Source organism: Heterodontus francisci, chromosome 31 (assembly GCF_036365525.1).
Source record: "Heterodontus francisci isolate sHetFra1 chromosome 31, sHetFra1.hap1, whole genome shotgun sequence".
Classification (NCBI taxonomy): Eukaryota; Metazoa; Chordata; class Chondrichthyes; order Heterodontiformes; family Heterodontidae; genus Heterodontus; species Heterodontus francisci.
The window spans coordinates 61,038,215-61,060,555 of NC_090401.1; the positions used below are offsets into that span (position 1 = coordinate 61,038,215).

The window sequence follows — 22,341 nt, forward strand, 5'->3', positions numbered from 1 at the left end:
ATTCAGAAGAAACTTCTTTACCTCCCAGAGAGTGGTGAGAATGTGGAATTCACTACCAGGGGGAGTGGTTAAGGTGTATAGTATAGATGCATTTAAGGGAAGGCTAGATAAGTGTGAGGTAGAAAGGAATAAAAACTTAGGCTGTTAAGAGTTAGATAAGGAAGGATGGGAGAAGGCTTGAGTGTAGTGTAAAGCGCCAGCATGGACTGGTTGGGCCGAATGGCCGTTTCTGTGTTGTATATTCTATGTACTACAATGTTTGTGATTGTTCTTGAAAGTTGAATTCCTGATTTAATTCCTGAGTCAAATTAATGTTTTACAAACTTGTAGCATTAATGTTGTAGAGGAAGGTGGTATAGAAACTGCTACACGTTTCTAATAAAGGGCGTGTTACAGAGAAGGAAGTATTTAACTATAATTCTAGTTATGATCCTGCCTTTCCACATCGTCCTTCCCTTTGGCAGTCATATACTTGTGTTCAGATAAGTACATGAATGTAAGAAGACCAGTATACAACTCGGGTGAAAGAACGCTGAGTTCTGCCAACAACGTCCTCTTGAGAAACCTGAAACTTGCATCGCCTGAATTTTCAGGGTCACCCATTGAATCGGTTTGAAGTGCTGGAGGGAGAGCAGCAACTTGAACTGTTTCAAGACGAAAAAGTGAGCATGGGAAGAGCTTTGCAAATCCTGAGAACCCATGGAGTTCTCTGGTTATAGTCACAAACAGGAGGCTGTGCGGAAATAATCTTCCACTTAATGGCTGGCGGTTTTACAGTCAACTCAGCTTCTGGTTTGCTTAAGTGAGAGAGTTTTGAGTGCAAAATGTGGCTGTGGCTTATCCCAATACTAACCCTGTCATTTACTGGTAAGTACTTTACATTTTTGAAACATATTTTGGAACAAGTCTTTTTTAATTGGAACTTTATTTTAGGCGACAATTTATTTAACGAATTTGTTCATTGACATATTTTGCACGTTAAATAGTGCAAACATTTTGGTGAATGTACTTTTGAGTTTTTCGATGCAAATCTATGTGACGTAAGTAGCAAACATCCCTAGTTTTGAGGTTCGTGCCGTGTGTGATATGTAGTTAAACCTATGGTTGAAGTAAAGATCAATGTGAAAGGGAAGTAGTTTTATGTTGTGTGGCTATAAGAGAGGAGTGGTTAGTGCCTGTTACCTATTTATGGAAGCAGTACATTATTGAAGAATCTAATTCATTAAATTACACTTGATATATAATTCCCCATTCCCATTTTATGTGCAAACGTTAGCTTCTTCATTATCAAAATGTCCTTTTTGTGAGCGCACAAATCTTTCTCCCAGATCTCAATATTGCTTCCTATGTGTATGAGTGAGTGAGCGTGGCTGTTTCTCGGAATTCCCGGTCTGCAGCAAGGAGGCTGGAATGACAATTCCCTGACATGTGGGAACCAAAGCCGCCTTCTCCTCGCTACAAATACTCAAAACATTTTCCAAGAGGGTAAATTATATTGGATTCATGTTGTCGACGGTGCGGGCGAGTTGCAATACAGAAGAGTTGGGGCGATCGCAACTTTTAAACACGAGTTTGTTCCTTGAAATTCCATATTGGATTTAGAAGAGAACGAAACTGAAACTGTTGAATATTTAGTGATCCGAATTGGTAAAAGTTCTTGCGCTTTAAACGGTTTTGCCTTTCTAGGGTCCTTTGCATTGATGAAGTTGCCTGAACCAACCGGGGTGCAATTCGATTCTGTGAACTTCAATAACACCCTTCGCTGGACTCAGGAAGGATCTCAGGAAATTGTGTATGATGTTGAATACCTCATGTAAGTTCTGATACTAACACCTAACAGTATAAATAGCGAAAAAAAAACATAGGAAATTTGGACAGGGCACATAGTCACACAGGGTTATTGTATCAATCCAGACAATATAATTTAACATTTCACAGGTATATTGGTATCTCCTAATGCCATTGATCATTGTAAATTACTGTATTTCATTGCCCTATTTCATTGTCCACCAAAGCTACTACGTATCATCACCTCATTCCATGACAATATGAAAGGCACAATTCAGCAGAGCGGTGCCTCATCAGACCCCTTTCCTATCCTGAGTGGCGTGAAACAGGGCTGTGTTCTCACACCTACACTGTTTGGGATCTTCTCACTGCTGCTCTCACATGCGTTTAAGTCTTCAGAAGAAGGAATTTTCCTCCACACAAGATCAGATGACAGATTGTTCAACCTTGTCTGTCTTAGAGTGAAGACCAAAGTACGGAAAGTCCTCATCAGGGAACTCCTCTTTGCTGATGATGCTGCATTAACATCCCACTCAGAAGAGTGTCTACAGAGTCTCATCGACAGGATTGTGGCTGCCTGCAATGAATTTGGCCTAACCATCAGCCTCAAGAAAACGAACATCATGGGACAGGACGTCAGAAATGCTCCATCCATCAGTATCGGCGACCACGCTCTGGAAGTGGTTCAAGAGTTCACCTAGCTAGGCTCAACTATCACCAGTAAGCTGTCTCTCGATGCAGAGATCAACAAGCGCATGGGAAAGGCGTCCGCTGCTATGTCCAGACTGGCCAAGAGGGTGTGGGAAAATGGCGCACTGACACGGAACACAAAAGTCCGAGTCTTTCAAGCCTGTGTCCTCAGTACCTTGCACTACAGCAGCGAGGCCTGGACAACGTATGTCAGCCAAGAGCGACATCTCAACTCATTCCATCTTCGCTGCCTCCAAAGAATCCTTGGCATCAGGTGGCAGGACCGTATCTCCAACACAGAAGTCCTCGAGGCGGCCAACATCCCCAGCATATAGACCCTACTCAGCCAGCGGTGCTTGAGATGGCTTGGCCATGTGAGCCACATGGAAGATGGCAGGATCCCCAAGGACGCCTTGTACAGCGAGCTCATCACTGGTATCAGACCCACTGGCCGTCCATGTCTCCGCTTTAAAGACATCTGCAAACGCGACATGAAGTCCTGTGACATTGCCCACAAATCATGGGGGTCAGTTGCCAGTGATCGCCAGAGCTGGCGGGCAGCCATAAAGGCGGGGCTAAAGAGTGGGGAGTCCAAGAGACTTAGCAGTTGGCAGGAAAAAAGACAGAAGCGCAAGGGGAGAGCCAACTGTGTAACAGCCCCGCCAACCAATTTTATCAGCAGTGCTTGTGGAAGTGTCTGTCACTCTAGAATTGGCCTTTATAGCCACTCCAGGCCTGTTCCACAAACCACTGACCACCTCCAGGCGCTTACCCATTGTCTCTCGAGACAAGGAGGAAAAGAAGAAAGAAGAAGAAGATTTAGACGCCAGACTTGGGGCAGGACTGTGACCTTGCTTTCCCCCCTAACCTGGCATCATTCCAGTGTAGCTTATCTGTGCACTGCCACCTAATTGGGAGTTTGGAGAACTTCAGAGTAACCCTGAAACTGCAGGTCAACGAGCAACTCTTGAGTAACCTGCTTCTCAGGAACTTATCCTTAAAGTTACTGTCCCATTGATCCAAGTGTTTATAAATGTTTAAGATACCCCACTGTTATCATTTAAGTATTCTTTAACTGAAATATTAAATTGGCTTTTTAAAAATACATTCTACTGGGTATTTTTCTAAACAGAAAATATGCTTACAGGAAAATGTCAAATATCTATTGTGAAAGACCAACATGTTCCTTTACCAGTGAATTGCTTGTGCTATTGGTTAACTGGCAGCCACTGAGAAACCATTTGGAAATTTCTTGCATCATAAACCACAGAAATTAAGCTTCTGATGAAAGGTCACAAACCTGTATCATTAACTCTTTCTGTCTCCACAGATGCTGCCAGACTTGCTGAGTATTTCCAGCACTTACTGTTTTTATTTCAGATTTCCAACATCTGCAGTATCTTCCTTTTATTTTACTTGAGTTTTTGGTTCATTCACTGAATTCTGTGATTGGACCACTGGCAATAGACAGCTATCTTTATTTATTGTACTTTTAGCATATTTCCCACGCCATTACTCATAAGTAATAATAGCTGCAGTTGGCCATTTGGCCCTTCGAGACTGCTCTGCTATTCAACAAGATCATGGCTGATCTACTTCAACTCCACCTTCCTGCACTATCCCCAAAATCGTTGATTCCTTTAGAGTCCAAAAATCTATCGACCTCTGTCTTGAATATACTCAACAACTGAGCATCCACAGCGCTCTGGGCAGAGAATTCCAAAGGTTCACAACCATCTGAGTGAAGAAATTTCTCCTCTTCTCTGTCCGAAATGGCCGACAACTCTATGACTCTATGACCCTTTTTCTGAGACTGTTCCCCCGTGTTCTAGATGGTAAAGAGGAGGACACATTGTTTTATCAGTACAGCTGTGTGATATCATGTGATAATTTATTCTGCTGCTCAGGTGAAGTTTTATCCCTTTAAGATGACAAGATCTAAATTCTTTAAATATTTTTGGAACGGTTGTTAGAGAGAAGGTAATTCCTCTTAGGTGCATCTCATGCTTAATTAGAGAGTGGTTGTTTTGTCTTTGGATTGGCGGGTAGCTGTAAATTCCTCACTCATCCTCCGGTCATAAAATCCCAGCAGGAAATGACTGGCTTTCTCCATCTTAAATCGTTTGTTTGACATCATTTACAACATATATAATCTCAGTTGGCTCAGAAATAAAATAGTCGATTTTAACCCAACTGGCCTGACAGGAGTGGGGTAGGAGTAGTGGGGTAGGTAGTGGGGTAGGTTTGGGCTGTGTTGACTTAAGTGGAAGGCAGAATTGAGCAGCTGTGAAACAGGAGCCTGACCCGAAGCCACCAAGTTCCGGCTGGATGGGTAAGGTTTAATTCACGGGTAAAGGGCTGAATTTTCTCAGCCTTTTGGAGATAAACTGGGAGGTTGGAGGGCTGGCAATATGGCAGTGGAAGGTGTTTGGAGAGGAGCTGTCATTTTCCCGCCAAAATGGCATATTGCTAGCAGTGGGAAATTCAGCGCACGGCCACCCAGCAAACAATCAGTTAAGCTACTTAAGGGCCACTTACAGCCCCCCACAGGCATTTTGCCAGGGTTGGGAGACCGCCAGGTAAATCCTGGCAGCCTCCCAGAGGGTTCCAGGGTGGGGGGAACCCTCTTTGATGGGCGCTGTATGGCTCATGGAGGGGCTCCCTGGAGGCAATGGCTGCCCCCAGTTTAAAGTTGCTGCTGCTGGAATAACCTCTGTCCCTACCACACCCACCCTCCAACCACCACCCCCCTCCCCACCCCATCCCAATCACCAGCGTCTGCCTGCCTGGCCCTGGCTTCCTCAGAAAAATTTGCATGTCTTCAAGAGCGCCTTGGCATTGAGGCACCCTCTCCCTCATGCTGCATCTTCAGCAGGTGCCACCGCAAGCAATGGCGCTGCTGAGGCTGCGGAGCTGGCAGCCCTCTGATTGGGTGGCAGCTGGGGGTGAGGGGGGGGGGGTTGCAGGTGTGTGCGGGCTGCCATCCTCAACTGCCTGTTAATTGGCCACTACTGGTAAAATGTTACCCCAGGGTTCTGCCACCTGCCAAAGTGGGATCAGCTCCCACTATCGGCCCCAGCAGCAGGAGTTGATCCTAATGGCAAAATTCAGCCCAAAGTCTCTGACTGATACAGACTGGGAAAAATCCAGGTTTAACATCTGCTCATTGTTGAGTTAAGAGAGGCAATTGTAGGGCTATTAGAATTGGACTCCATGCCACTGGGTGAAGGTAGGGGAAATCAACCAGCTTATGATTGCTATCCTGTGACCCTGGAATCCCGTGCAAATGTTGGGTGGTGATTGGATTTGTGTACTTGTGGGGATGCTCTCCATAATCTCATAGTCAGCCAGCATTCATCGAGGCTCACACAAATGAATAATGACTAATGCAGCAGTGTCTAGAAGAATGACCATCATTCAGCAGAGGTGGTGAAGAAAGGAATTTGGACAAGATTAAAGACAAAAAAAAAAATCCTTTTTTGTAATCCAGGATTAGTGCTGAAAAATATAAGGGACCACAATAAATTGTATCTGCCATTTCAAAGATTAATTGGAACATGGAAATATAAAATAATTCACTATCCTCTCTGTACGGTATATAAAGGTGATTTAGGTATTGTTACGACCAGGTGAGTGGGGTCTAGGGGTTCCCTCTCAGCTTTTGCCTGGTTTAACCGTAACAGGGTTTAATTTTTAAAAAACACTGTGTTTTAGCTCCCCCTTAGTGAATCCTTGTTCACCACTTTCCAATTGTAAGGCAAAGAAATTAATTCAGACAGATTTTCTTAGATTGAAACAAGAAAGGTAGAAGTTTATTAACCTTAAACTCTATTCCGGTTAACGACTATGAATATGCAACACGACCAGGTTAGCATGCATACACAATAAATACACACGCAGATGGAGACAGAAAAAGTAGAAAGAATAAAGGGGAAAAGTTTGAGGCAATAGATAGGTTTCTATTTACGGTCCTTTGAGTTCAGTATGGAGTCTTTGGTTGCCGATAGGTCTTGCTGTTCTTTGGGGCCCGGTTCACACTTTAACTTGTTTTGATGTCGCAGTCTTTTCTCTCTTGGTGTTTATGTGTCTTCCGTGGGTCCAGTAGCTTGGGAGACAGTGAGAGAGAGACCGCATAGGAGAGGGGCTTCTTTGTTCCAGCTTCAGTTGCAAACTGACTTCTGGTCCTTTCTGTGTGGCATAATTCAAAAAACCCCAGGTTGCCCAGCAGGTTAGTCATGTGACTAGCTCCTTATTTGGAACAGTCTCTTCTGCGAGGTTTGTGGATTGTATTACCTTTGCAGGCCCTGGAATGCACTTCCTTGCTCGTTCAATGTCTGGTGATCAAAATCCATTTGGGTTAATTGGAGCAGGGAATAGTCCTTTGTCTCCACATGCAGTGTCCCTTAGTATGCAAATGTCCTTCCAGCCCTGTGTCTGGTGATCTTCAAACAAGTCATTTCTTCACTCCAACAACAGTTTAAAATCAATGCTCATATGACAAAATTAATATGCCTCATTCTTGGAAGGTAGGGGTCTACATGACAGTATCTAGGAATTTCATACTTGCTAATTAAGTGAGCTCCCTGTCGCAGGTGTCATACAGAATGATGTCTTTTATAGAATTAAGCAATTTGGAATTCAGAGAAGTAGGCTGTGTATTTGTTTCCCAACATACTCCATTCCTTTTGCAGCTATGGAGAAAAAATATGGAAAAATAAGCTTGAATGCCATCATATCACTGCAAACTATTGTGACTTAACAAATGAGATTGTGCAGGAGAATAACTGGTACTATGCAAGAGTGATGGCAATATCGAAAAACGTCAATTCAACATGGTCCTTATCGGAACGATTCTGCCCATTAGACAAAAGTGAGTATACATTCCTTATGTACAGTTGAGTAGCTTGACTAGTCTTCAATAGCGTTACTTTAATCAGTGCTGAGGTAATAATTGGGATAAGAACATAAGAAATACACAAAAGCATGGAACTGGAAAATGTTCTTTAGCCGTCAACCTGCTTCTTCCACATTTACCCTCATTGTGAATTCTGCTCCACCTATGTAATGTCCTGCAGGATAGTCCTGCGCACCCCTTGATCTCCAAAGACATTCAACCAAATTTTTAGATCATCGATCTACCCCACATTTCCATTATTGAACCCTAGCAATCTACCTCTCATATTGCAATGTATTCCTCAGCTCCAACAACCTTAGAAACATGTGCTTTGTAAAATAATTGATCATTGCATTCAATCCCTTTCCTAACTAAGTTTTTATCCACTCTTTTTTCTTTAAAAAGCTTGATTAACATAGATTCAATCCTTTCCACATGTCTCCACTCTGGGTGTAAAAATTCTTCTAACATCTTGTTTTCACTTATAGAATCATAGGGCTGAATTTTACCACGTCCCACCTGCGACGTTGATAAGGGCCCGCCGCATATTACTGGCAGAGGGGGGACCTCAGTGCAGCCCCCTTACCACCTGGCAGCGGGTCCTTCATCAGCATATGCAAATTAACATTAATAATATGTAAATAAACTTACCTGCAGGCGGCAGCCGTCCCACAATGATACTATGGCTGCCGTTACTGCTTCACACGCCTTCGGAACTCCAGACCGAGTTCCGAGACGGGAACCTGGTGGGGAGGGGGAAGGAATAAGATTTTTAGGGCAGGAAGGGTGGGGGAGCAGGGTAAATAATCTTGATTGGATGTGGGCATAGTTGGAAGGGGTTGAAGGGCAAAAGTTTGAAGGTTGGGTGGTAAAGGTCAGGTAGGGAAAACAGCATGTTTTTGTTATTCCGGGCAATTAATTGGCCATTGGGGGGTTTGGGGAAGGGCCTCTATTACAAAAGCTTTTATTTAATAAAAATTAAAATTAATTGTAAAGACTGAAAGCCCTTTAAAAATGGTGCCAGCAGCACACTCGACAGATTCAGCCCATAGAATGGTAAGGAGGCCATTCGGCCTGCTGTATCTCTACAAAAGCAACTCATCGAGTCTCATTCTCCTGCCTTTTCCCCGTAGTCCTGCATCATTTTTCTTTTCAGATAATTATCCCATTCTCTTTTGAAGACCTCGATTGAATCTGCCTCCACCACACTCTCAGGCCATGCATTCCAGATCCTAAACACTCACTGAACCTGCCTCCACCACACTCTCAGGCAGTGCATTCCAGATCCTAACCACTCACTGCGTAAAAAAGTTTTTCCTCATGTCACTGTTGCTTCTTTTGCCAATCACCTTAAATCAGTGTCCTCTGGTTCTGGATCCTTCTACTAATGGGTACAGTTTCTCCCTTTCTACTCTGTTCAGACCCCTCATGATTTTGAACACTTCCATCCTTCTCCTCTCAGCCTTCTCTTCTCCCAGGTGAACAGCCCCAGCTTCTCCAACCTATCCACATAATTGAAGTTCCTCATCCCTGGAACCATTCTCATGAATATTTTCTGCACCCTCGCTAATGCCTTAGACCTACATCCTCTTGTGTTCATAGTGGAAGTTAACTCACCTGCTTATCAGTTTGTGCCTCTCATTTTAAATACTTGGATTAATTTCCAGCTCAGTTTTCCTCCTTCCAATGTAGAAAAAGTTCAATTCTCTAAGCTTCTATTCCTTTTATGAAGCCTTAAATCCTGGAGTTGTATTTGCTGTTCGTCTCTGGAATCAAACAATAATGCCTTTTCAGAAATAAGTTGCCCAGCTCTGCAGTTTTCCAAATGTGTCCTCATTAATGATTTATATGCAAGGATGCATCCTAGCATTTGATTAGTTTATTGGTAACAGTTTCTTATTGACTGGAACCTTTCAGTGAATGATCAATAATCACACCCACATATTTGACCTTTCCATTTTTGGAGGTCCATTGTCCTGTGCATATTAAATATTTCTGTTCTGATATAAGGTTGTCTGTCTCTTTCAGCTATAATTGGAGCCCCTGCAGTGGAGTACACAGCAGGTGTCAGATCCATTACTATTTTGGTCCATCTGCCACAAGTACCACCCAAAAAGGGAGTGCAACGTTCTATAGAAGACATTTTTGCTGTTATTGAATATGAAGTGCAACTTAACCAATCACTAACAAATAAAATGGTAAAGTATGCTGCTATTTTAGTTAAACTTATGCAGTATTGTCAGTAGAGCTCATGTTGATAATCTGTGTGTTTGAAGAATAAGACGTCCTATTTTTATTTTTCAGGTATATCATGCATTAAATAAAAGTGGATATTTCAAAATTGAATCTTTGGAGCCCAACGCTAACTACTGTGCAAACGTGCAACTTAGCTTTAGAAAGGAAATCTTCTCAAAAAAGAGTCAACCAGCCCATTTCTGCATCCAAACTTCACAAGGTGAGAATGCTTGCAAATAGGATCATGTGTGAGATACACTTCGACTCCTCTTGGCCCCACAAATGGGAGTCTTACACATACCTTGGAGGGCTTCTTCTGTCTGCAAACCTGCTTCAGGGGCCACCACACTCAGGGTCCAGCTAAAATGCACTCAGGCTGTTACTGGCTTGAGTTCCCCACTTGCTTTAGGAGGGGCATCTCAGCTGTCTGCAGTTCAAATCGGAAATTGCGGGAAGGGGTTTAGTTCCAAGTGTGCCAGCAATCTGCTCGCTGTTAATTGCCCACCTACTAATTTCTGCAGTGAACTGATAATGACAAGAGTGGCAGGATATAGTGATAGCTGCAATTTCCCCTATATTTTTGGATTCTGCACGACCATTAGGATAGTTGTTAAACATTTCAAAGAAGTAGAGTGGAGATAGGGATGGGTCAAGTGATTGTGAGCCAATCTTGTGATCCTCCCAGTTACTAGAGCAAAAGCAGTATCGACAGAGGTTTGTACATAACTTTGCCTGATTACTAATTTCACCAAGGAATGATACTCAGCTTGGGAAACCTAAAAAAAGATGGTGAAAATTAAGAGTGATTTAAAAAGTGTGGTAGAGGAGCCAAATACATTGCATTAATAAAAATGCAGCAACTCCAGAGCCCTGCCATGTAAAATTATACACTATATCTAATAGTTCAATTACAAGTCTGTGCCCAGAGCTGCAAGAATTAATCATCCAACACTGAAGGAGCAAGGAGTTGTGATTGGATGAGTGTGCATGTTGAAATCCAGAAATAGTTTATTGTGTTACAGAAATTAATTTCTTTTGCTTTACTTTTGTAGAAAGAACATTGACCATCGTTCTATTAATGGCGTTTGTATTCTCTGGAGCAATAATCATTGGAATATTTAGCCGTGTGGCATACAGTTACATAAAGCACCGCAGAACACTACCACAATCTTTGGTATGTTCAGTTTATATTTATCCATAGCTGAACAGTGCTTTTGTAATCCTAAAATAGGTTACTTAGTAATGAGGAACAGGAGGAGGCCAATCAACTCCTCAGCCCTGCTCCGCCATTCAATTAGATCATGGCTGATATCTAAATGTCATTTACTGGACTTTGCTCCATATTCCTCAATACTGATACCTACCAATCCCAGTCTTGAAAGCTCCAAATGTCTTTATGTTCACAATCTTTTGGGAAGAGAGTTTCAAACTTCTCCCGCACTTTGTGTGGAAAAAGTACTTCCTGATTTTGCTCTTGAACGGTCTGGATTCAATGTTAAGATTATGTCCCCCTGTTTCTGAATTCCACCCATCAACTACCCTATCGAATCCTTTTAACATCTTAAACATCCCTATCAGATCCCCCCTCAATCTCCTATATTAATAATATTTGAAAGAAGTGTTTCCCTGCACACTACTAGGAGCAGTTGTTTCGCTAATGTTTTGCATTCTGTGCAAGGTCAGGTATAAACTGAATTATATGCCGGATCAAGTTCATAATTCTTTATAATTTTTATAATTAAAGGAGCTGATGGTCAGCCTTGCATTTTTTTAGAAAGTTATATCTTTGGAATTAGACAACCCTCATTCTATAAGTCAGGAGCTCACCAATTTTTTTCCCTCGATATGGAAACAGGAAGGGGCTTAATGATTTCAATTTATTTGATACAGGATAAGCACACTAGCTATGGTTCAAGGTTTGATTTAGTTCCATTCCTCTGAGCAGTAGATGACTGAATTCTGGCAGCCACACAAAATATTCACCAACAATTTTTTTTTCACAGTCTAGCAGCTGTTGAATATCTTAACAGCTAATTATTAGTATTTGGTAATCTTAAAGGGGTGTGCTTTTCAATATAACCTGTTGCCATGAAGGTTTGAAGAATAAAACCACAAAATATTCGTGCCTCATCGGTAAGCTGTATTGTGCAGAGTTACGTGCTTGGTATTGATTTTACTATTACTCCAAGTCAGTATTTAAACCATTGAGGATGCTACTGAAATGAAGGCAGATATGTGACAACTGAGCAGCTCCTTACAAGCTCCAAGAATTGTTACAGCAAATTTCCAGCAGAGGAAAATATAGATCTAGGAGAAAACATTGTTCTCTACAAGAAATAACTTCTTGTGGGAACATTTTTCAGCATAATGATTGCCTTAAAAATATTTTCCCACTGAACTAAATTTTACTAAACTGTCAAGAGATACCCATATCACAAAATTAACAATGACTTAATTTGTATACATGTCTTAATTACAGAATTTGGACCAGATCCTTTCGCACAAGAAATCCTTGTTGAAACAATCTTCACCAACATTACAGCTTGTCACCAATTATAAGAAGAATGCTTTTCAATTTGAGAAAGTTATTCGTATGGATGATATAGATCTTTTAAAGTGTGATTCCAATGAAAAAGAGGAAATTATGAAAACAAAGGAGCTCACCTTGGTAACACAGCTCGATTCCTATGCACCACAATGCCATACCAGAATATTACAGACAAACCTTCCAAGTGCCATTGATTGTGAAATTCAAAGTAATTCTTCCTCCAATCCAACTGATAATAGATGTTCTTCACCATATTGCCCCCAGGCCACCAATCGTGTGTCAAACAGCACATGTTCAAGTCAAAACAGTTCACAGGCACTGTCTCAAAATTATGCTACAATTCTAAATATGACTTCTCAGAATTCAACCAAGTTAAACACAGATGCAAGATTATTCAGTACACAGAAAGTGCCTTTAAATGCATTACAAACAATGAATGTAGACCTCCTTTATAATAATGGGGAACTAATGTTGCAAAATGGTCTAGAATTGGAGATGCTGGAATTAAAGTTTAAAGAGGGAAAGCCGACACAGTTGCCACCATTTCTATCATTGCTTAATGACAACCAACAAACATATCAAACTAAATGGAAGGAGAACCAGCCAATAGAAATGCCATTGTTGCTTTCATTGAAAGATGAAAACCAAATTGACTTGTCATTGCTCCAATATGGACAACAAATGGACAACCAATCATTTTTATCATTGTTAAAGGACAAAGTAGATGTTTCATGTTTGCAACCTGAAAGAATGAATGATCAACCAATAAAATTATCCTTAACAGAAGTTTTGCAAACTGACCTCAAAGGCAGCCAAGCAGGAAAGGCTTGTCCATTGTTGAAGGATGATAAACTGACTGAACTGCCACGTGTGAAAACTGGATGGGAAGATGGATACAAAGGACAGCTGTTAACTTTCCATTCATCAATGAGGGAAGGGCAACACACAGATGCGTCATTTTTACAAACCTTGCAAACAAATATTAAAACAGAAGGTTGTAAACTTCTTGAAGACTGGGAAATAGAAGTCCACATGGATGAATAGGCACACAAAGAGGGAGTGCTTATCTTGAGAAAATACTCAGCAGGTCTGGCAGTGTCAGTGGAGAGAGAAACAGAGTTAATGTTTCAGCTGTGGAATCTTGGGGCTGAATTTTCATTCAATGAAGGCAGCGGGTTGGAAGCCCAGCCACTGGCAATTTTGCACTACCGGCCGCATTGCTGGCCTGTCGGCATATTCCCACCTCGGGACTGTTTTCAATGAAGTTGCTTCCGGGGGATGACAACTACCCGCTCACCTGTAGCAGGTAGTCAATTAGACCCATTAAAGTGCACTCTTCACATGCCGTCCAGAATTTTCCCAATGAGGCTGAAGCCCATCGGATGGATGGAGGCACCTCCTGGCAGCAGGCGGGGGTGGGGAGTGCCTGGGATGCCTCATTTAATTTCTGCTTCCCCCCATCCCTCAGCACTGTGGGGATCAGTGGGCTACAGCTGCAGCCACAGGCCACTCTGTGGAGGGGTGCCCCATCCAATATAACAGCCTGGGAACTGTGGGCACTTGTTATTCTTAAACTTCCTAAAATCTTCAGAGCGCACCTCCTTTTTGAGGCACTCTCTCGTTCTCCTACGTCTGCAGTGCTCACCTCTCCTGGTGGGACGGTAGGCTACCCAGAGCCTTGTGCACTCCCATTGGTCCGCCCGGCTGTCTTAAGTATCCAGCGCCAAATCCCCATCCCTTTAAAGCTGGGGATTCCGCCCCAAGAGCTGCCAGCCAATCAGAAGGCCAGCAGCTCAGCAGTATCAGCAGCGCCATTGGGGGTGGTGGCCAATGTCAGTACTGCAGAGGCACTGGATCCAAGCCCAGCATTGAGGCCCAGACCTAACGTAAGTGAGGTGAGCCACCAAGGCCAGACCAGCGGGCCCCACTGCGGGGGGTGAAGTTGGGCATTTAATGCAGGGGTAGGGGGATTAACCTTAGTGGATTTTCTCCTAGCGGGAGCCTTCCATGTGTCACAGATTGCCCATGGAGGAGGGCCCCCCCGCCCCACTGTTCGTTGAATCCCAGCGGCAGCAGGAAGAGGCCTTAAGCGGCTGGTAATAGGCCAAAGGGCCTCAATTGGTCTTTGGGTGAGAAGGCTGTCGGCCTATCCGCCCTGACAAAATTCTGGTGAGACAGCATCCACCCCCCCTCCCTTCTTATCCCCAGTGCAATTGTGCAATTCTTTGATCCATCCCCCCACACCTTGGCTCTGAACCTGTCTCAGGCCGGCCCATAAAATTCCCCCCCATGTGTGGAATAAGTGCATATGATCTGATGAAATTACTGTAGATAAAGAGACTGAGGTTGGGATCTTACCGGCACGCAAGGAGTCCCACCGTCAGGACCAAATGTGTGTTCCATGCCCACGTGGGCAGATGGTGAGACCGCAGCAATAATTTTACCAGCCGCAGCCAATTAAGAGCCTGCCGTTGGGGCTGCCATCCAATTGAGGACAGTGGCCTGCCTGGGTCAACAGCTCTTTAGACTCAGCAGTGCCGCTGATAGAGGTGGCTGCTGCTGAGACTGCAAAGGGAAAGAGAGGATGGCTCCACTCGAAGGGCCAGTAAGAAGGTTTATGGATGTGCTGCTGCCAGGCAGGCAGGTCCCAGCGATCAGAGAGATGAACCCTCCAGCAGTGGCATCAAGGCCACAGAGCGGCCATTGCCTTCAGGGGTCCCATCCTTGGGCCATGGAGTCTCCGGAAAAGAAGGCCCCCCCCCCACCCCCTTTGGGAAGCTGCTGAGAGGCTGCCTCAATGCAGATGGCGGCTTCTTATGCGGAGGGGTGGTGGGGGGGGGGGGTCATCCTGGTGCTGGTAAAATGCCTGTGGGGTGGTAAAATGGACGTCAGTAAGCCAATTAATTGGTTTAATTGGCCTCTCGTCTTTGGGTGGCGGGTGACAGAGCTGCTGCCGTTCCTGTCACTGGGAATATCCCCTGGTGGTGAGAACACATTGAGCTTTCCTCCCTACGCCTTTCACCACCATTTTACCACCCTTCCTGCTTCCCAGCCCATCTCCAATGAGAATCTGATTTTAATCCCCTCCCCCCCACCTCCCTACAGCCCCCGATGGAAACCAGGCAGGTGGGTTGGATTTAGAAATTACCAACTGCATTCCTGTTCCAATTATGTCAACTCCAATTTTAAATTTCAGACAGTAAAGAAAGACACCCCACACAGGTGGGGTCCTCTTTACCCCCCTCCCTCGACACCCCTAATGAGGATACCTCACTCAGAGCACTCAGATCAAATTACCTCAGGCTGGGGATAGTTCCCATGGCTGCCCACCGACCACCTTCTTACAGCCAATTCCTACTGGACAGGGAGATTCTTCCAGGATTGGCCAGAGTCTGTATATGTAAATGGGACTCTGGAGCTCAGTATGTAACCCTATCATTTGCCTGGCACATCCCTGTGCACCAACCCCGCAGTGAGTCAATATTGAGGCCTGAGTTTTACTAATAATTCAACGTAAAACTTGTTTATTTCCATATTAAAGGAGAAAGTGATTGCACAAAGTTATTGGAACAAAACTATCTGAGCTGCCTTTGGGTTTTGGAAATTTTTACATTAATTTCTACCTCAGTTATTGAATTTGTGAAATATGTTGTATAAATGTACATTAAATTCACTTATAAAATCTCTATCTTAACTGCTTAAGATTTAATTTTTTAATGGTATTTTATGCACACATTAGTATTGTTCCTGTAAGCATGTCTGTTAGATTGACGTTTTACTTGTGAGGTCTATGAAGACTTGCTATTGTATCACAATGCTTCACTCGTGCATTTTTATATTCAGCCAGGCTGAATTCTGCTGACACAAACATCTCCCTTTCATGAATGGACAGAACAAATGAGACTGGTCAATTTTAGAGAAGTATGGCTTACAAATGATCAAATCAAAACTTATCGTAGGTCATTTAAAAACTTAGGGCAGGGGTATCCCAAGATCTTTGTCATGCAGCTTTGGGAGTAAAAAGTAACTTTAAATCCACGTTCACATACATTTGTAACTATCTCACATTGCTAATGTTTGTAGACGTTGATGTTCTGATTTAAGATTTATTCATCAATGAGACAATTGCTAATAGTCCTTTCCAAAGCTGTACCCCCACAAGATCTGAACAGAACAAAGCAGACAATAAGAAATATATGGACACAAATGGAACTGAATTGGCTGGGCTTCGGGAGACAGATTGCTTGGGAATGTCACCCATGACCCAAGGTATAATTGCCACCACCAATCCAAATGAAAGGTGTTATGACAATAGTAGGTAAACACAGGGAATAATGAGTTCCCTCAATGGTTCATTATGTAAATGCCCCACCCTGCATGGCAGTAAACCATAAAGACTAGGAAGATTGGGTAGAAACATGTGATTTAATATAATTATGATTGTTATAATTTTTCATGTTTTAGAATTGTACATACCAAAAAATGAAGGGTAAAGTTCAAGGTTGGTGGGTGCAAAACATGTGGCAGTAGATTTGCCTGATTTTCCTTCCCATTCATTTACTCAGTTATTCAGCTGCACCCTCACAAAGTAATAGAAATTACAGCAGAGGAGGACACCATTTGTTCCAACATGCCTGTACCACCCATTTTTATTGATGAGACTTCAGGTAATGCGAACACGCAAGTTGTTGCAACAAAGATCCTATTTAAGCAAAATGTTCTACAGCATCAATAATAAATCATAGAATCATACAGCACAGCATACAATGTAGAAGAACCTTAATTCTATGGAGTTGTGGGAAACCATATTTAGTATTGTCGCTCAGCTTCTAACGCTATCAGTCTTTTAAATGTCTCCCAAAAATGCCTGTTCTGATATTCGCATATCCTAATTTACCATCAGCTTAAAAATCAAAATGTATCTGTTTGTCACCTTATCTATAAATAAAGTTAATGCTGTCAGAATGTTGGACTTGAATATTGTACCTTGTTTATTTAGTATCATACTCTGAATTTAGCAAACTCTGAAATAGACGAATATCACTTTATGACAGAGGTTTTCAGAAACTATCAAATGTCTGAATAAAGATGATTATTCTGGAAACCCTCCAGAAAATGTCTTCTCCTTTGAACACTTAAACTGATGACCCCATTAATGTAATAAAAACAGAAAATGCTGGAAATACTCAGCAGGTCAGGCAGCATCTGTGGAGAGAAAAACAGAGTTAATGTGTCTAATCCGTGACATTTCATCTGAATGACACATAAATGTGCCTGATTCTAAACTCGGGTTCTGTTGTTGAAATCATTTCTTTTCCCATAGTGCTGTCTTATAAGCTCCAAAAGGCATAATTTCTGACAGAACGCTTGCTTCATGTATGGAAAAAGAACAAGAAAGATTAGCCACTCATCTGATAAAGTGTTTACAGTCATTATTACCATGCCAATTGGAGTTATCACAAAATATTTATTACCTGGATGGCATTGCGTGGCCATTGAAAGAGCTGTAGTCTAAATTTAGAGCAGTTTGTCTTCAATGATTATATAGTAAAGTGTTTTATTGGATTGTATCAAAGTTCAGTTTGAAAGTGACATGTTGGTAAATGAATCAGGAAAATATGTTTGCTGCCAGCCCTTCCTCTAATGGTAAACGTAGTTAGTTTAGTTAAGTTACTGTTTAATGTTTCAACCTAGGTTTCTAGGCAGGTGAGAGAAATAAAGAAAAAACAGGAGAAACCTGTTTTTATTCATTCATGGGATTTAAGCTTCACTGTTTATTGGCAGTGCCTAATTGCTCTTGAGAATGTAGTGGTGAGTCACCTTCCTGAACTGCTGTAATCCATGTGATGTAGGCACTCCTACAATTGCTATTAGGGAGGGTGCTTAAGGATTTTGACCTAACGATATAGTCCCAGATCAGGACCCGAAATAAAATTAAATGAATATAGAATGAAACTGCTGAGAAATTAATAAATCATGAGTTGTGGGTATAAGTCCTCTTTTTAAGAATGATATTTTAAAGAAAAATATCACATGGACATTTCAGTCAAAAAATCTATATAAGGTTATTAATTTTATTTTATTGAAATCAGATATTCACAGTATTTTCATTCCTTTAGGTTAGGTAATGATTATTGTAAATAATTTAAAAACAGTCAGAACCAGGATATATTTCTGTCCTTTGAACTCAGTAACCTTGCATATCTCAATGACAGCAACTTCTGTAGGCATTGAATTCAAAACATGGCAATGCATAGTTTCCTGGCTTTTAATGATTGATGTAAATGTCCTTCAGAAATCTCACAATGAAGACAGAAGGAGAAAATGGTGATGGGTAAAATACAGCAACAAACATACTTCCAATAGCATTACAAATCACTCCCATTAAAGTCATTAATAAATTTATGTGCTAAGCTATATCACGCATGAAGGGGAACAGGATAAAATGAACATCCCATAAATGTACAGGGCATAAAGAGCAGATGAAAGTTAGAATTGTAATGATCACAAACACACTTTTGTTGCACCTGTGTAGAATTACTGTTCTGAATAGATATAGTACTTGATTATTTAAAAATGTCTTTGTTCATGAGATGGGTGAATGAGTAATGTCATTTTTCATTTATTAAGTATACTGGGCAACATAGTGTGTATAGTTACATTTCAGTTTGTAATAGTTTTGTCATGCAGGCCCCCACCTGCCAAGAATGAGGCATATTAATTTTGTCGTATCAACATTGATTTTAAACTTGCTGGGAAGAAGAGAAGGCCTGTTACAAGGGCTGCCTGACAATTAGCTGAAAAACATTTGCATACTAACAGACAGTGCTTGTGTGGAGACAAAAGGACCATTCCTTGACACATTCAACCCACATGGATTTTGATCACCAGACATTGAAGGTGTATGGAAGAGCATTCCAGAGACTGCTAAGGTGACACAATCCACAAAAGGCAGGACTAGTTAAACCAACTGGTCACATTTCTAACTGGATGGTTCAAGGTTTTTTGAACGAGCCACAGAGTTTTTGAATTCAGAAAAGACAGTTTGCTCCTGGAGTGAGAAGACCTCTCCTGTCTGCTCCCATCTCTTTCTCACAAGCCTCTGGATCCACTGAGGCCACATGAACTTCAAGAGAGAAAAGTCTCATACATCGAACAAGGTTTAAGAAGAATACTGGGCCCCAATGAAAAGCAAGACCTACCAACAATCAAGGACTTAACAGCAAACTCGAAGAACAGTAACCAAAACCATCTTCAGATATTGCCTCGCACGTTTCCACTTTATTTCTTCTGCTCTTTTCTGTCTCTATCTGCATGTGTGTATCATGTGTGCATGCTAGTGTGGGTGCATCGTGTATCCATAGGCATTAACCGAATTAGAATTTAAGTTTAATAAAGTTCAACCTTTTTTCTTTAAACCTAAGAAAAGCTGTTTGGCTCATTTCTTTGCCTTATTAAAAGTTAGTGAACAAGAGGGAGCTAAAAATAATGGTGTGTTTAAAATTAAACCCTGATACGGTAAGACCAGGTGAAGGCTGGGAGGGAACCCTAGACCCCTTTCTCACCTGGTTGTAACAATTTCAAAAATATACAGTTCTTCACATCCAATGAACTACTTTGGAAGTGTAGTCACTGTTATGAAGACAAATAAATTTGCACACAATGCAGTTTCATAAACAGCAAATGAGAAATGTGAGCAGTTTTTCTGTTTTTGATGGTGTTGGTTACAATAATAGAAAACCTGGTGTTTAATACAAAAATTTGTAGAATGCAATTCACAAGATGAATGATTTTGCACTAGCTCATGTGATAGTCCTTCTGTTCTGTTCTTACTAATAAAGTACAAGACATTGCAGAAGCTTTGTCTGGTGCCGCTTTAGTATTCTTCAATTAAAGAATTTTTAAAATTGAATATATTAAAATTCTATGCCGAGTTAAAGACAGTAACACTATAAGATTTTAGCTGACATATTCAAACTGCCTAATAATTGAGCTTTATAATCTTTATAACTCGCTATTGCAAGGTACTGAAAGGTATCTAATGTTGGTTAGACTTGCTATTGCCTGTTTAATAACAATGATATCTTGTGCTGCAAGGTGCTGGAACTGTGAGCTCATAACATCTCAGTGAGGGATACCAGGCATCTGGAACCTGAGTGAACAGGCAAGCAATGGTGCATCTCCCTAACCAATCAGATTGAAGAATTCTGCAATTAACAGCACAAGGATTGAGATGGGAATGTAAATTAGAGTGGGTGAATTCAATGCTAAATCAGGCACAGAAAGAGAAAAAAGCCAACAACAACAAATTATATTTATCTAGTATCTTTAACATAATAAAACACCCAAGGTGCTTCACAGAGGCATTGGAAAACAATGTTTGGCATTGAGCCACAGAAGAAGATATTAGGATAGATGATCAAAAAGCTTCAGCGAGGTAGGTTTTAAGGAGTGTCTTAAAGGAGGCAAGCGGCAGATGCAATACCATTTATTTTATGCCTCCCTCCAAGTTGAACTTTACCCCCTAGCCTGTTCTTAATCTTGAATTGCTTTAAGGAGGTATTTCAACTGTAGGCTTCAGAGGAAATGCCACAAGCAAAGTAGGTTTAACAGTAACTGAAATACAATCCATCTACTGTGTTCCTTTATTTGTAAACGCTGTTAAGGAAACTTTCAGTGCAACAGTATGAACTACAAATATAGACATTACATGTGAACTCACCCTTTGGTGGATTATTGATATATCATTGATGTTTCTTCCCTAGAAATGTGAGGTGGATTAATCTTACTGGTAATCAGAGTTCATTATTCCCTTCCATGACACTGAGGCCAATTATAGCAATCCTAAATCATCTAACTGGTGTCAAACAGCACAACACAGATCACAGATTGTGTCTACAAACCTCCTGATCTACGTATCTGTTTGTTTATTGCAGGAAGCTCATGCTAATGCTGACAGCTCCAAACTCATGAGTCATGCACAGCCAGCTGAAATCGAAAAGTCACCTCCTGAAATTTTCCAAGTCCAGCAGCTGGAAAGACCTGATAAAAATGGGACTTCCTAGCCGCCAGTCTTAGCAAATCCTGGTAACTTTAACATCACATGAGGAATTGGAGTTCTGGTAAGGTCGAGCTCCATATAAATATAAATTGAGCTTATAACTCAACTTGGGCGGCACAGTGGCGCAGTGGTTAGCACCACAGCCTTACATCTCCAGCGACCCGGGTTCAATTCTGGGTACTGCCTGTGTGGCGTTTGCAAGTTCTCCCTGTGTCTGCGTGGGTTTCCTCCGGGTGCTCCGGTTTCCTCCCACAGCCAAAGACTTGCAGGTTGATAGGTAAATTGGCCATTATAAAATTGTCCCTAGTATAGGTAGGTGGTAGGGAATATCGGGACAGGTGGGGATTGCGGTAAGAATATGGGATTAGTGTAGGATTAGTATAAATGGGTGGTTGATGGTCGGCACAGACTCGGTGGGCCGAAGGGCCTGTTTCAGTGCTGTATCTCTAAACTAAACTAAACTAACTCAATACTACACCATGGTACTTTAACCCACTGAGCAATCATGAGAGCTCTTGTCATACTATGAAATGCTTTGTGTCAAATATCTATTTACATGGGAACGAAATAAGTTAAAATGACAGGACACACTGTGCAAAATGGAGTTGTATTATGTGACAGGTCAAAAACTGCACATGTGGAAGTTGAAATGTCCCCTTTGTATAGATGAAAGTTTTGTTTTCTGAGTAATTCCCAGGACAACATCATTGTATGTATGGACATTAAACATCCCTTATCAGAAAATGGCTGTAACATTACCAACAAACCTTTCTCATATATATGTACCTTTTCTGCCGTTTAGATTGAATTTTTGCTAGAAGGGCCTTGAAATGACACTACGGATATTGCCACACAAATTCTTAAAATATTCTTACGAAACTCCTTCACTGCTAATTTAACTGAGTTAATCTGATTACTGTGCAACGATATTAGATTGTAACAAAGACAATGTAATAATTGTGGGGGATTTTAATCTTCATATAGACTGGGACAATGAAATTGGCAAGAGTGGTCTAGAAGATGAGTTTGTAAAATGTTTTTGGGACAATTTCTTGGAGCAATATGTTGTGGAACTGACTAGGGATAAAGCTGTCTTAGATCTAGTATGAAGCAGAGTTAATTACT

General features: G+C 41.6%; 1 protein-coding gene and 1 long non-coding RNA gene across 2 annotated transcripts; one reads left to right on the forward strand and one right to left on the reverse strand.

The window, feature by feature from the left end:
- Positions 1-365: 365 nt before the first annotated feature.
- LOC137347322 (interferon gamma receptor 1-like) lies at positions 366-17,123 on the forward strand. The gene is made up of 7 exons (XM_068011755.1): positions 366-867; positions 1,687-1,813; positions 7,170-7,348; positions 9,401-9,570; positions 9,677-9,827; positions 10,660-10,781; positions 12,087-17,123. Exons 1-7 carry the CDS (start codon positions 825-827, stop codon positions 13,197-13,199), a joined length of 1,905 nt encoding a protein of 634 aa, XP_067867856.1. The 5' UTR covers positions 366-824; the 3' UTR covers positions 13,200-17,123.
- On the reverse strand, positions 5,328-17,665 carry LOC137347327 (uncharacterized). The gene is made up of 4 exons (XR_010968932.1): positions 17,630-17,665; positions 12,957-13,032; positions 8,990-9,138; positions 5,328-7,169 (listed from the first exon to the last, which is right to left on the reverse strand). It is a non-coding gene; the product is annotated as an uncharacterized lncRNA (long non-coding RNA).
- Positions 17,666-22,341: the final 4,676 nt, after the last annotated feature.